This window comes from Dysidea avara, chromosome 6 (assembly GCF_963678975.1).
Source record: "Dysidea avara chromosome 6, odDysAvar1.4, whole genome shotgun sequence".
Lineage (NCBI taxonomy): Eukaryota > Metazoa > Porifera > Demospongiae > Dictyoceratida > Dysideidae > Dysidea > Dysidea avara.
In genome coordinates, this window is record NC_089277.1 from 25,565,251 (window position 1) to 25,578,220 (window position 12,970).

A 12,970-nucleotide genomic window follows, 5' to 3' on the forward strand; every position below is an offset into this window, starting at 1 on the left:
GAGTTGTTGCAGACATAAAAGTAAAATTGACTCAATCCTAAAGCAGACCCCATATCTTCCTTCAAGAAGTTCTCTGCCTGGTAATAGTTAATATACTACCCATGATCATAGATAAATTCATGTATACTGCTACCATCTACTGTAAGGTTATAGCCAGCTAGCATTGGAATCTGATGCAATGTATAGGGATTTAGTTCATATTGATATAACAAAAGAGTGTTCATGATCAGTAATATTCATTATTAAATAATGCATGTCTGAGTGGCTACAAGGCCATGCATGGTGGGTGGCTAGCCACCTCATCCACCCCTCTGGATCAGTCCCTGAAATAATATGTGTATCTGTTTATGACAATGCGTGCATGCATGCATGGGTATTCCCAGATTAATAAAAAACTGACCATGCAAGGGTCAGAATTAACAAATTAAATTCTGAGCTATATAATTATGCAGAAGTTGAAGATAAGACATGTTTTAATGGTATATTTTATATATTGTCTACCATCCTCAAGTATAAGTGATCCAGCATAGGCTGGTGATTTCCATCATGTTGCTATAGTTGTTTGTCATAATCAACACAAACAGGCTGGATGAAAGATTCAACCAAACACTGCAGAGCTGATGATGCTTGTGAAGTTTACTGAACATTTAAAAAAAAATTTAATTGGTAATTTATATCAATAATACAAGAAAAGGTTTTCACATTCAAACATGGTTGAACATATAAAAACGTACTTGGGAAGAATATTTTGTTACTTGTGTTTTTGTATGCAACATTGACCACCATGCATGAATCCAGCATTGGCCATGCATTTGAGTTGATGTAGCTATGCCGGAAGAAAACCTCTACTTCCCAGCTAGCTATTGACATGGAGAAGAAGAATACAGGACTTTTATCATACCACACTGCTTTAAATCAAAACAGCATTAATTTTGCGACTGTGTTCATCGGCTGCATATATATAGATCGTGGAATTTAGTTTCTAGCTACTACATGCATTTTCCGTAAATCACAGAACTCGGGAAATTAAACTACGCTACTCATTTATATAGTTTCCAGGCTAAGTCGGCTGCAGTGATCCATCACAATATACTTTACCTGCCACACAATGCCGGGTACACCCGCGGACCAACCCGAGCCCGGACCAACCAAAATTGGTCCAAGTGGTCAGGGGGTGCATGTGGCCAACAAAGTTTGGGCCGGACCAATTTTAGTCAGGCCGGACCAATTTTGGATGCCAAAAATGGTCCGGCCGGACTAAACTTGGTCAACCAAATTTGGTCCGGCTGGACCAGTTTTGGTATCCAAAATCGGTCCAGCCGGACCGATTTTACCCGGACCGATATTTCCGTGACAGGCCAATCAACTTATATTTGATGTGTATTAGTCAGTGTCACAAAGCTGAATAAGTGCTGAGAAAATTGGAGCCAAAGCCTGTGCGTCATTTTGTGCTCACGCTGGGCCAACTGAGTGCCATATTGCCTTAACAAATGTGTGTGTGTGTGCAATTACATATAGTTTGTTCTTCAATCTTCATAAATAGCCTGCACAATTAACACAACCATTTTTTGATATATCATCAAGACACACGGTAGTGTGTCGTGCGGCCCAAGAAGCCGGCGCGTAACACCCGTGAGTATATTGACAGGAAGAAAGAAAACGCAATTTTCGCACCTCCGTAGCTCTGTGCTTCCTTGATGAAACAAGATGATTTTTGCTGTGAACATGCCCTCCAACTGCAGCACTCCACATTCCAAATTTGAGCGAAATCGCTTCGCGCGTTCCCGAGATATGCGACTTCAAAAATTGGCTCAGTTTCTTCGTTTTTCTTCTTATTTTTCTTTTTCTTGTCGCACACTTACAAAAAGTGCTATAAAACTCGAACGCCATATCCGATTGCCTTGAAATTTGGCACACAGAAGGGGGATATAAAGGCGCATCTCGGTACCAACGTTGGCTGGAATACGATAAACAGGCAAAGAGTTATGAGCGATTATTCACGAAAAATAACACCAATATGTTGTTACGCCTACAGGGTAAACCGCGTATGGGAAGAAGATGAAAATCGGTGGGTGAATAGGTTAACTATTGAACCTCAAACCTTTTGTGGTTTGAAAGAAATCGAGCTAAAAAACAGGAAGATACAACGAAAAAACCAACAATGTGTAACAATTACGCAATCGAGATTAGCTAATAAAAAAAACGACTGCTTGCCACGCCTACCAGATAAAGCGCTTGGGGTAATGCTTTGAAAATCGTTGTACAGATGGAGTAATCATCTTAGAAAGGCTCATCAATGGTGTAGAAGAATCAGACTTAAAGCCACGGAGTTATAACACGAAATCCAACTTGGTGCAGCAAGTGCGAGATCGAGATACTCTAATAGAGCAGTCAGCCTAATAGAGCAGTCACCCTGAAGAGAATTCAAGAGATCAGCTAGAAATAAGAAACCTGTATAGAGATCAGCTACACACAAGTCACCCTGTAGAGAGATCAGCTACAAACAATTCACCCTGTAGGGACATCAGCTAGAAGAAGTTACCTTGTGGGGAGTTCATGCAACTATGGAAAGAGATAGTTCACCTAGAAGAAATCACCTTGTAGAGTTCAGCTACAAGGAAACCACCATGTAGAGAGTTCAGCTACAAACAAATCGTCCTGTAGAGAGATCAATAGAAGAAGCTACCTTGCAGAGAGTTCAGTTACAAAGAAACCATCATGTAGAAACAAATCTCCCTGTAGAGAGATTAGCTAGAAGAAGTTACCTTGTAGAGAGTTCAGCTACAAAGAAATCTCCCTGTAGAGAGATCAGCTAGAAGAAGTTACCTTGTAGAGAGTTCAGCTTCAAACAAATCACCCTGTAGAAAGATCAGCTAGAAGAGGTCACCTTGTAGGGAGTTCAGTTACAAAGAAACCTCCATGTAGAGAGCTCAGCTACAAACTAGTAACCTTGTAGAGACATCAGCTAGAAGAAGTTACCTTGTAGAGAGTTCAGCTACAAAGAAACCATTATTTAAAGAGCTCAGCTGCAAACAAATCACCTGTACAGAATTCAGCTACAAATAAATCACCATGTAGAGAGATCAGCTAGAAGAAGTTACCTTGTAGAGAGTTCAGCTTCAAACAAATCACCCTGTAGAAAGATCAGCTAGAAGAGGTCACCTTGTAGAGAGTTCGGTTACAAAGAAACCACCATGTAGAGAATTCAGCTACAATCTAGTGACCCTGTAAAGACATCAGCTAGAAGAAGTTACCTTGAGAGAGTTCAGCTACAAAGAAACCATTATTTAAAGAGCTCAGCTGCAAACAAATCACCTATACAGAATTCAGCTACAAACAAATCACCATGTAGAGAGATCAGCTAGAAGAAGTTATCTTGTAGATAGTTCAGCTACAAGCAAATCACCCTGTAGAGAGTTCAGCTAGAAGAAGTTTACTTGTAGAGAGTTCAGCTACAAAGAAACCATCATTTAGAGAGTTCAGCTTCAAACAAATCACCTGTAGAGAGTTAAGCTACAAACAAATCTCCCTGTAGAGAGAAGAAGTTACCTTGTAGAGAGTTCAGCTACAAACAAATCACCTTGTAGAAAGATCAGCTAGAAGAAGTCACCTTGTAGAAAGTTCAGTTACAAAGAAACCACCATGTAGAGAGTTCAGCTACAAACTAGTCACCTTGTAGAGGCATCAGCTAGAAAAGTTACCTTGTAGAGAGTTCAGCTACAAAGAAACCATTCTGTTTAGAGTTCAGCTACAAACAAATCACCCGTAGAGAGGTCACCTAGAAGAATTTACCTTGTATATAGTTCAGCTACAAAGAAACCACCAAGTAGAGAGTTCAGCTGCAAAGAAATCACCCTGTAGAAAATTCAGCCACAAACAAATTGCCCTGTAGAAAGATCAGTTAGAAGAAGTTACCTTTTAGAGAGTTCAGCTACAAAGAAACCATTCTGTAAAGAGCTCAGCTGCAAACAAATCACCTGTACAGAATTCAGCTACAAACAAATCACCCTGTAGAGAGATCAGCTAAAAGAAGTTACCTTGTAGAGAGTTCAGCTACAAAGAAACTACCATGTAGAGAGTTCAGCTGCAAAGAAATCACCCTGTATAAAATTCTGCCACGAACAAATTGCCCTGTAGAAAGATCAGTTAGAAGAAGTTACCTTGTAGAGAGTTCAGCTACAAAGAAACCATTCTGTAAAGAGCTCAGCTGCAAACAAATCACCTGTACAGAATTCAGCTACAAACAAATCACCCTGTAGAGAGATCAGCTAGAAGAAATTACTTTGTAGAGAGTTCAGCTACAAAGAAACCACCATGTACATAGAGAGTTCAGCTGCAAAGAAATCACCCTGTATAAAATTCTGCCACAAACAAATTGCCCTGTAGAAAGACAGTTAGAAGAAGTTACCTTTTAGAGAGTTCAGCTACAAAGAAACCATCCTGTAGAGAGATCAGCTAGAAGAAGTTACCTTGTAGATCGTTCAGCTACAAACAAATCACCCTGTAGAGAGATCAGCTAGAAGAAGTTACCTTTTAGAGAGTTCAGCTACAAAGAAACCACCATGTAGAGAGTTCAGCTGCAAAGAAATCACCCTGTATAAAATTCTGCCACAAACAAACTGCCCTGTAGAAAGATCAGTTAGAAGAAGTTACCTTGTAGAGAGTTCAGCTACAAAGAAACCATTTTGTAAAGAGCTCAGCTGCAAACAAATCACCTGTACAGAATTCAGCTACGAACAAATCACCCTGTAGAGAGATCAGCTAGAAGAAGTTACCTTGTAGATAATTCACCTACAAACAAATCTCCCTGTAGAGAGATCGGCTAGAAGAAATTACCTTGTAGAGAGTTCAGCTACAAAGAAACCACCATGTAGAGAGTTCAGCTGCAAAGAAATCACCCTGTAGAAAATTCTGCCAGAAACAAATTGCCCTGTAGAAAGATCAGTTAGAAGAAGTTACCTTTTAGAGAGTTCAGCTACAAAGAAACCATTCTGTAAAGAGCTCAGCTGCAAACAAATCACCTGTACAGAATTCAGCTACAAACAAATCACCCTGTAGAGAGATCAGCTAGAAGAAGTTAACTTGTAGAGAGTTCAGCTACAAAGAAACCATCATTTTAGAAAGTTCAGCTTAAAACAAATCAACTGTAGAGAGTTCAGCTACAAACAAATCTCCCTGTAGAGAGATCAGCTAGAAGAAGTTACCTTGTAGAGAGTGAAGCTACAAAGAAACCACCATGTAGAGAGTTCAGCTACAAACTAGTCACCTTGTAGAGACATCAGCTAGAAAAGGTACCTTGTAGAGAGTTCAGCTACAAAGAAACCATTCTGTAAAGAGCTCAGCTGCAAACAAATCACCTGTACGGAATTCAGCTACAAACAAATCACCCTGTAGAGAGATCAGCTAGAAGAAATTACCTTGTAGATAGTTCAGCTACAAAAAAATCACCCTGTAGAAAGATCAGTTAGAAGAAGTTACTTTGTAGAGAGTTCAGCTACAATGAAACCATTTTGTAAAGAGCTCAGCTGCAAACAAATCACCTGAACAGAATTCAGCTACAAACAAATCACCCTGTAGAGAGATCAGCTAGAAGAAGTTACCTTGTAGATAGTTCAGCTACAAACAAATCTCCCTGTAGAGCGATCAGCTAGAAGAAATTACCTTGTAGAGAGTTCAGCTGCAAAGAAATCACCACTGCCCAAATTTCAAGGCAATAGCTCTTTCCAATCTGAAGTTATCAATTGTCAAAGTTGGCAAATTGGATGCGTGGAAGGCCCCTTTTCGCAAATCCGGTCACATATGTATTATATATATAATTTGTACATTTACTGATAAAATATTTAAAGTACATCTACTTCATCTTTTCTTCTTCCTGTAGTAAAGAAAAAAAAACATAGGTTAAAAAAGTCCTAAAGCTGGCCATAGGCCGGCTTTGGGGTATACAAATACAAAAAGAAGTGAAATCTAATCCAAAACAGCCAAGCTGTAAAAAAAGTGTGCGGCCCTCAGAAAGGCTATGGTGAAAAAAGATGTGAAATCCAAGGTGGCGGCCAAGAAATGGCTGTGATGGTAGGTTAATGGTAAAAATTTTAATAACGACAATTCAGGTGAATTTTTGTGCCGCTTCACAAAATTTACCTGAATTGTCATTATTAAAATTTTTACCATTAACCTACCATCACAGCCATTTCTTGGCCGCCACCTTGGATTTCACATCTTTTTTCACCATAGCCTTTCTGAGGGCCGCGCACTTTTTTTACAGCTTGGCTGTTTTGGATTAGATTGTCTATACCAGATCAATTGGTAAGTATATGCTTCCCATTACGTTTATATTGTTAAGACCACATCAAATTCTTTTCCAGACTAAAACTGAAAAAAAGAATGAAGTATCTCTTATAACAAGAAGACACACAGCCATTGCTGGCACAGATTTATCTCGTGCTATGGAAGTTCAGACAGACAGACAGTAGTGACTGCATCAGATTTAAGGTCACCACCAATTCTGGAAGCTTACATAAATCCCAAAGTAGCAACTGAATTCACCACACTGCAGCAGTACTTGCATAATGAAGGACTTCACTACCATCCACCGTCACATGCAAGATCACCAAGTGCACTTGGCTTGCAACAATCGCTGCACAACTAGATGTCTTAGACGATGACAACCGATTTATTTGTAATAACTGCAATAGAAATAATTGTAAGAATTTATAGTAGTTTAGGCACCACATAATTATGTGTTTTACTTTAGGCTTGGTGAGTAAACAGACAATGATCCTACAGTTACAGAATGTGTTGATTTTGCACATTAAAAGATTCAATATTGGTGACATTGCAGTTTCTAAAAACAACAAATTTCTATCATTCTCACAGTTGTTGGACATGGCACCCTACTGTTCTGATAAATGTCTACAGGTTTGTAGTATGTATAACACTGCTTCTACGATATTGTGTTTTCTCATCCTATAGCAACTGAAAGATAAAAATGATCAAATTTTATATGGCCTGTACTATGCTGTGGTGGTCCACAGAGGAAGAAGACTTAGAAGTGGTCACTATGTTGCTTATATACGAGTTCGACCAAACCGATCAAAAATACCTCCACTTCCACAAGACTCAGCTGCAGAATATGACAAGAGTGTGTCACATTATAGAGTTCCACAAGGGTTTGAGTATGATGAGAGAGCAGCTTATGATGGAGTGTGGTGCTACACTAGTGATCAGACCATCAACAAGTGCTCCAGAGGATTTGAGGATGTCAAATGCCAACATGCTTACCAGTTGTTTTATGAGAAATTGCCAACTAAATAAATTAGCTAGTTTGCCAGCTAACTTTGTTTTATATTCTATAAAGTGTTTAGCTGTTTCTCAACAGCCATGAGTAGATTTTGTATAATTTTTTGTTGAGTTGATATTTTTATAATTCATTTCATCGCACTGTAGACTTCACAAGACTATAGGCTATCATTGTCGATATCGGGACGTTTAGAAGGAGACCAGGTTCCTTGTTGTACACGATTGATCGGGAAGGGAAGGATACCACAACACGCACACTCGATCTAATAACACACTACATACTCCAATTATAGCACATCATTACATCATACTAAATATAGCGTTACTTATAATAGCTAAAGTACAGTAACAGTTAACTATCTATGACATCCTCCGGGGCCCCCGAAAGAATGTTAGCCCACTGTGTTAATCTTTCTCGAGCCTTACTAGCTGAGCTCCTTGTAGGACGCGTTTCAATAACTTCTTCGGGGATATCCACTTGACTATTACTCGTTGAACTTGTCTTCTCGACCTCACAATCCAGTTTGTTGTCCTTACTACAGACAGTGTCCTTGCCTTGAGCAGATACTTCAAGTGGGACCAGCCTGACAATAGGTCTATTTGTTTGACCTGTACTGGTCCTAATGTTTGCGGCTCTCACCAAACCGTCACCTCCATATGTCAATTCCTCGACAACAGCCAATCTCCATTTGACGCGAGGCCCATCATCGTGCACAAGCACAACATCCCCCACAGCAATTTTGCATTCATTGCTTCCAGACGTGCGATGAAATTCCCGGAGGGAAGTTAAATATTCATTCCTCCACCTCGTTGTAAAGTGTTGTAACAGCAAGCCTTGAGTCTTTGCATCTTTGGAGAGACGATCGTGTTCGTTGTAACTTGGATCACTAACCTCATCCATAGTTCTCTGTTCATGTGGTAAGCTTGTGATTCTCCTTCCAGATAACAAGTGGGAGGGTGTTAATGGTTCAGGATCCTTTGGGTCATCAGACACGTATGTCAAAGGCCGATCATTCATCAGGGCCTCCACTTCTACCACAATTGTTTGCAGAACCTCTAGAGAAATGTGGGCTCTTCCAAGCACTTTCTTGATTGCGGATTTTGTGAGGCCTATCAGGCGCTCCCAAAATCCCCCAAACCATGGGGCCTTTTTCGGGATGAATTTCCAGGTCACTCCTTCATGGCTTAGCACTGTTCTTATTTCCTGAGACAAATATAGGGCCTTTAACTCTTCAGCTGCTGCCTGGAAGGTGGTGGCATTATCGGATATCATCAGATGAGGTGTTGACCTGCGTCCAGTAAAACGACGAAAGGCCAGGATAAATGTCTCTGTCGACAAATCAGCAACTACCTCCAGATGTACTGCCCTACTGGTAGCACATGTGAATAAGCATACATATACCTTGATTTCCTCGCCTCGGTTGTACACATAGAGAGCTCCGGTGAAGTCCACCCCAGTCACTGAGAACGGCTGTACATTCTGCAATCTTGCCTTTGGTAAAGGAGCTGGGTCTGGGGCTGTGTATGGTTTGCCTGAATGTTTTCTGCATATTACACATCGACGGAGAAGTGATCTCACGTACTGTCTGGCTCTTGGTATCCAATAGGACTGGCGCAGGGCTGTTACTGTAGTTCCAACTCCCGAGTGGTAGAGTTTAACATGTGCAGCATACACTACTAAAGCTGTAAACGGATGTTTTGGAGGTAATAGATATGGAAATTTGGCTAGTTGTGTCAACGGAGCGTTATGGATTCTCCCACCGCATCGAAGTAGGCCATTACTGTCGATGAACAATCGTAGTTGACGTACTAGTGTAGACTGTTTGTTACTGGAGTTAGGGGAATTAAGGTTGGATATCTCAGTTGCATAAATCTGATACTGGCTGTTCTTTATCCACTGTATTCTGGCAAGGTCAATTTCTGTAGCTGTAAGTTGCTCACACTGGCAGTCATTGTGTTTCCTGATGGCTGTAATGAACCTGTAAACATAGGCTGAGACTCTTAGCAATTTTCCCAAGCTGCTGTAATTGTTGGGATCGATGATGTTGTGAAGACTGATGGTTGGGGATGATGACAATGGTTGTGGAGCTGCAGGTATAAATTCCTCACAGGTGATGGCTGCCACATGTAAGTGGAAGGTTGAGGAAGGGGTCCATTGTGGCCAATTGCTGTCATTAGTTAACCATGGTGGGCCTTTGTTCCAGAGTAAAGAAGATGAAAGTTGACTGGTACTGGACCCTCTAGTGATCATGTCAGCAGGGTTATCAGCTGTCGGACAGTAGTGCCAAGTGGCGTCATACTTCTGTGTAATTAGTTGGATTTCACTAACACGGTGTTGTACAAATGGCTTCAGCTTTTTATGTCCCTGTATCCAGTACAGCACTATTTGACTGTCAGTCCAAAAATGTGACTTGAATTTGTGTCGTGTGAAGGAAGTTTGAAGATAATCACTAAGTCGTGTTGCTGTGAGTGCTCCTAGTAGTTCAAGTTGTGGTACTGTAAGAGGTTTCAAAGGAGCCACTCTTCCTCTTGCCATCACAAAGGTGGTTTCATCCTTCTGACGAAAAAAGGCGATGGTGCCATAGGCCTTGATGTTAGCATCACAAAACAGATGTAGTTCAGCATTGGTCATTTTAGATTCACAGCTGTAGTACTGGCGTGGAATTGCTAGCTCACTAACAGAGACTAAATCTGTAAAAATTGAGGACCATTCTTGACATAGGATATCACTCAATGGTTCATCCCAGTCCACACTCTCCTTCCAGAGCCTTTGAATGAGCATTTTAGCTCTAATTGTAACAGGAGTAGCAAGCCCTATGGGATCAAAAACTTTGCAGGACTGCTGTAAGATTTCACGCTTGGTGACTAAGTTATTGATGTTGGCAAGTTTGCTAGGAGTAAGGTGTAGTTGATCATCATGAGTTGACCACTGAATGCCAAGGATGTTAACAGTTGTATTAGGGTCTGCGGTAGCATCCTGTGCAGCAAGAGTGTTCAATACAGAACTGTTGGATGCCCAACTGCGTAAGTTGAATTTTGCCTCTTTCATGATTTGTCGAGCTTGTTGGTAGTACTGTGTAGCAGTCTCTGCTGATGAACAACCTGAAATGATGTTATCAACATAAAGGTTTTGAGTGATGTCATCTGCTACAGTTGTTTGATACTGTTGCAAATGATGACGTAGAACTGCATTCAGGATGAATGGGGAGGAGGTTGCCCCAAATAATACTGCTTGAAAGCGGTATGTTATGAGTTCACTGTTGGGATTACTTGTGTCGGAGAGCCACAAGAATCTTGTGTAATCTCGATCATTATGATGTAGTTTGATTTGGAGAAAGGCCTTCTCGATGTCTGTAGCAAATCCGTAATTGTGTAGACGAAATCGGAGGATGATTGAGCACAGATCATTTAGTAGCGTAGGACCTGGTTCAAGACAATCATTGAGACTTGCGGAGGATCTAGACTCACTGCAGCTGCAATCAAACACAATACGAATAGGCGTAGTCACCGAATCCTTTCGCACAGCATGGTGTGGAATGTAGTGGACGCCAGTGGATGTATTAGATGCCTGTACTCTTTCAATGAATCCACGTTTTAACTGGTCAGAAATGATAGCATCATACGTTGATAGCATATGTGGTGTTTGGGCTAGTCGTCGCACTAATGAGGTGGTTCTCTTCTGAGATATGTTGAAATTAGTTGGTAGCGGAGGATGTTGTTCTTTCCATGGGAGCCTTGCCATGTATGAGCCGTCAGCACACCGGGAAATAGCGGTTGAAGAATAATTCTGAAAAAATTGTTCGTCGGGATCAAGTGGGGTTGATTGAGAAATACCAATAGATTCAACAGACCACATGTGTTGCAGTTCCTCCTCTTCTTGTCTGCTATTGGTTATCATACACATTAGATTGGTGATGTTCCTTGGTTGCTGTGGGTTTGTAATTGAAAGTGGACCTGACAAGAGGTATCCAAGTTTAGAACTGATTGCAGTAGGCCCACTGCCACGAACAGTGTGGTCACCCACGAAGTCCCAATAGTGGTTAGCACCAATTAACAATGAAATTTCAAAGCTGTCAGATCTGGTTACTGGATGTGCTAACTGAAGTCCCTTGAGGTGAGGTAGATCAGTCAAACAGGATGTTTCTACTGTGTTCTCCAAGGGTGTGGCTATGGAGGGAACAATTAAAACAGTTATGGAGATAGGTGTACCTGATTTAGTGATCACTTGAAGACTTGCGACATTCAGTTTCTTTACTTGTGGGTTAGGAGATCCAAATGTAGAGAGTTGTATTAATTCTGTCTGATGAGGCTGCAATCGTAGCTTGTCGATTAATATTTGTGTTGCGAAGGAACGTTGGGAGCCTTCATCGAATAGAATGTTTGCGTCCACTTGAGTGCCTTCATGGGCGACTGTAGCAACTGCTGTCTTCAGCAGACAGATAGGCTCCTTTGTCAACTGTATAGATTGTAGAGTTGCAGTTGTTGATATTGTCAAGGATGCTACTGGCGGTGTATTTTGAGCTGGATTGGAGTTGTTAGCCGACGGATTGATAGTTGGTGGATTACTAGTAGGATTGGTGGTGGCCGGACTTTGAAGAGTTCCACGTGGTGCTGTCTGGTTGGATGCTCTACTAGCTGAATCATCCGTGTTATTGGTGCAGAGGCTGGTATGATGTTTCCTTCTGCATAGCCGGCAACGTGTCTTTGAAGTGCACCTAGACACCCTGTGATGGCCCAGACAATTGAAACATAGGTTATTTTGTTTGATGAAATCTACTCTTGCTTGTTGCGTCTTAATTGTATCACAGTTGCTGGAATTGTGTGTAGTGTTCTTGCAGTAGCTGCAACTAGGGCGTTGACTGTGGTTAGTTGATGTGCCCTTAACATTTGCATGAAAGGCAGCTGTTGGAAGAGTTGAGGCACCTTCAGAACTCTTCGATCTTCGGGGTATGACGCTATGGAGACTGGTTTCAAATATTCTGATTTCCTTAAGTAGGGGCTGCTTGAAGTTCCTCTATAGTCCAATCACTGTTATCACGAGCTCTAGCTATGTTTCTGATGGTGTTGACTGGTAGCTTTCTTAGCAGGAAGGGGACAAGCATTGCACTGTAAGAGTCAGTTTTCTTTCCTAGGGAAGCCAAGCTACGGATGTGGCTTTCAATCAGGTCATGAAACCGTCTTAAGCCCTCTAAGGTGTCTGTTGGAGTTGAAAGGTCAATTAACGCCTGGATGTGTGAACTAACCAGTAGGTGATTTTGACCAAAACGTTTCTGTAAAACTTCAACAGAGTGCTGGTAGCTAGAAGAGGTAAGCGGAAGTCCAGCAATAACTTGGGCAGCATCACCACGTAATTGGGCACGTAGGTAAGTTAGCTTCTGTGCACCAGTTAGCTGTGAATTATTGTGAATTGCTGCTTCATAACTATCCCAAAAGGGCTGCCAGTCTAATGGATCACCTCCAAACACAGAGATTGTAAGCTTTGGTAGGCGTATAGCTATTCCACCTTCACTGTTAGTAGCACCCTTGCCAGGGGCAATAGACCTGTCTTGTCGGGTAGCACCCGTGTCAGAGGCAATAGACTTGTCTTGTAGGGTGTGCAATGTTACCGCTGCTTCCTTATCAGTGGAACTACTGTCACGGACAGGGGCAGGTAGTGAAGCACCAGTCTCCAGGG

At 41.4% G+C, this 12,970-nt stretch overlaps 2 protein-coding genes across 2 annotated transcripts; one reads left to right on the plus strand and one right to left on the minus strand.

The window, feature by feature from the left end:
• Positions 1-6,281: 6,281 nt before the first annotated feature.
• LOC136259044 (ubiquitin carboxyl-terminal hydrolase 16-like) lies at positions 6,282-7,367 on the plus strand. The gene is made up of 4 exons (XM_066052452.1): positions 6,282-6,303; positions 6,363-6,700; positions 6,752-6,915; positions 6,970-7,367. The coding sequence occupies exons 3-4, from the start codon at positions 6,772-6,774 to the stop codon at positions 7,309-7,311; spliced, it is 486 nt and encodes a 161-aa protein (XP_065908524.1). The 5' UTR covers positions 6,282-6,303; positions 6,363-6,700; positions 6,752-6,771; the 3' UTR covers positions 7,312-7,367.
• Positions 7,368-7,648: 281 nt separating this feature from the next.
• LOC136259361 (uncharacterized) lies at positions 7,649-12,183 on the minus strand. The gene is made up of 2 exons (XM_066052856.1): positions 12,074-12,183; positions 7,649-12,020 (listed from the first exon to the last, which is right to left on the minus strand). Exons 1-2 carry the CDS (start codon positions 12,181-12,183, stop codon positions 7,649-7,651), a joined length of 4,482 nt encoding a protein of 1,493 aa, XP_065908928.1.
• Positions 12,184-12,970: the final 787 nt, after the last annotated feature.

Coding starts and splice junctions, on each gene's coding strand:
- LOC136259044 (XM_066052452.1), top strand. CDS start 6,772: ATGATCCTACAGTTACAGAATGTGTTGATTTTGCACATTAAAAGATTC. Junction 6,916..6,969: donor GTTCTGATAAATGTCTACAG/GTTTGTAGTATG, acceptor CTCATCCTATAG/CAACTGAAAGATAAAAATGA.
- LOC136259361 (XM_066052856.1), bottom strand. CDS start 12,183: ATGTTAAGGGCACATCAACTAACCACAGTCAACGCCCTAGTTGCAGCT. Junction 12,021..12,073: donor TTAAGACGCAACAAGCAAGA/GTAGATTTCATC, acceptor GGGCCATCACAG/GGTGTCTAGGTGCACTTCAA.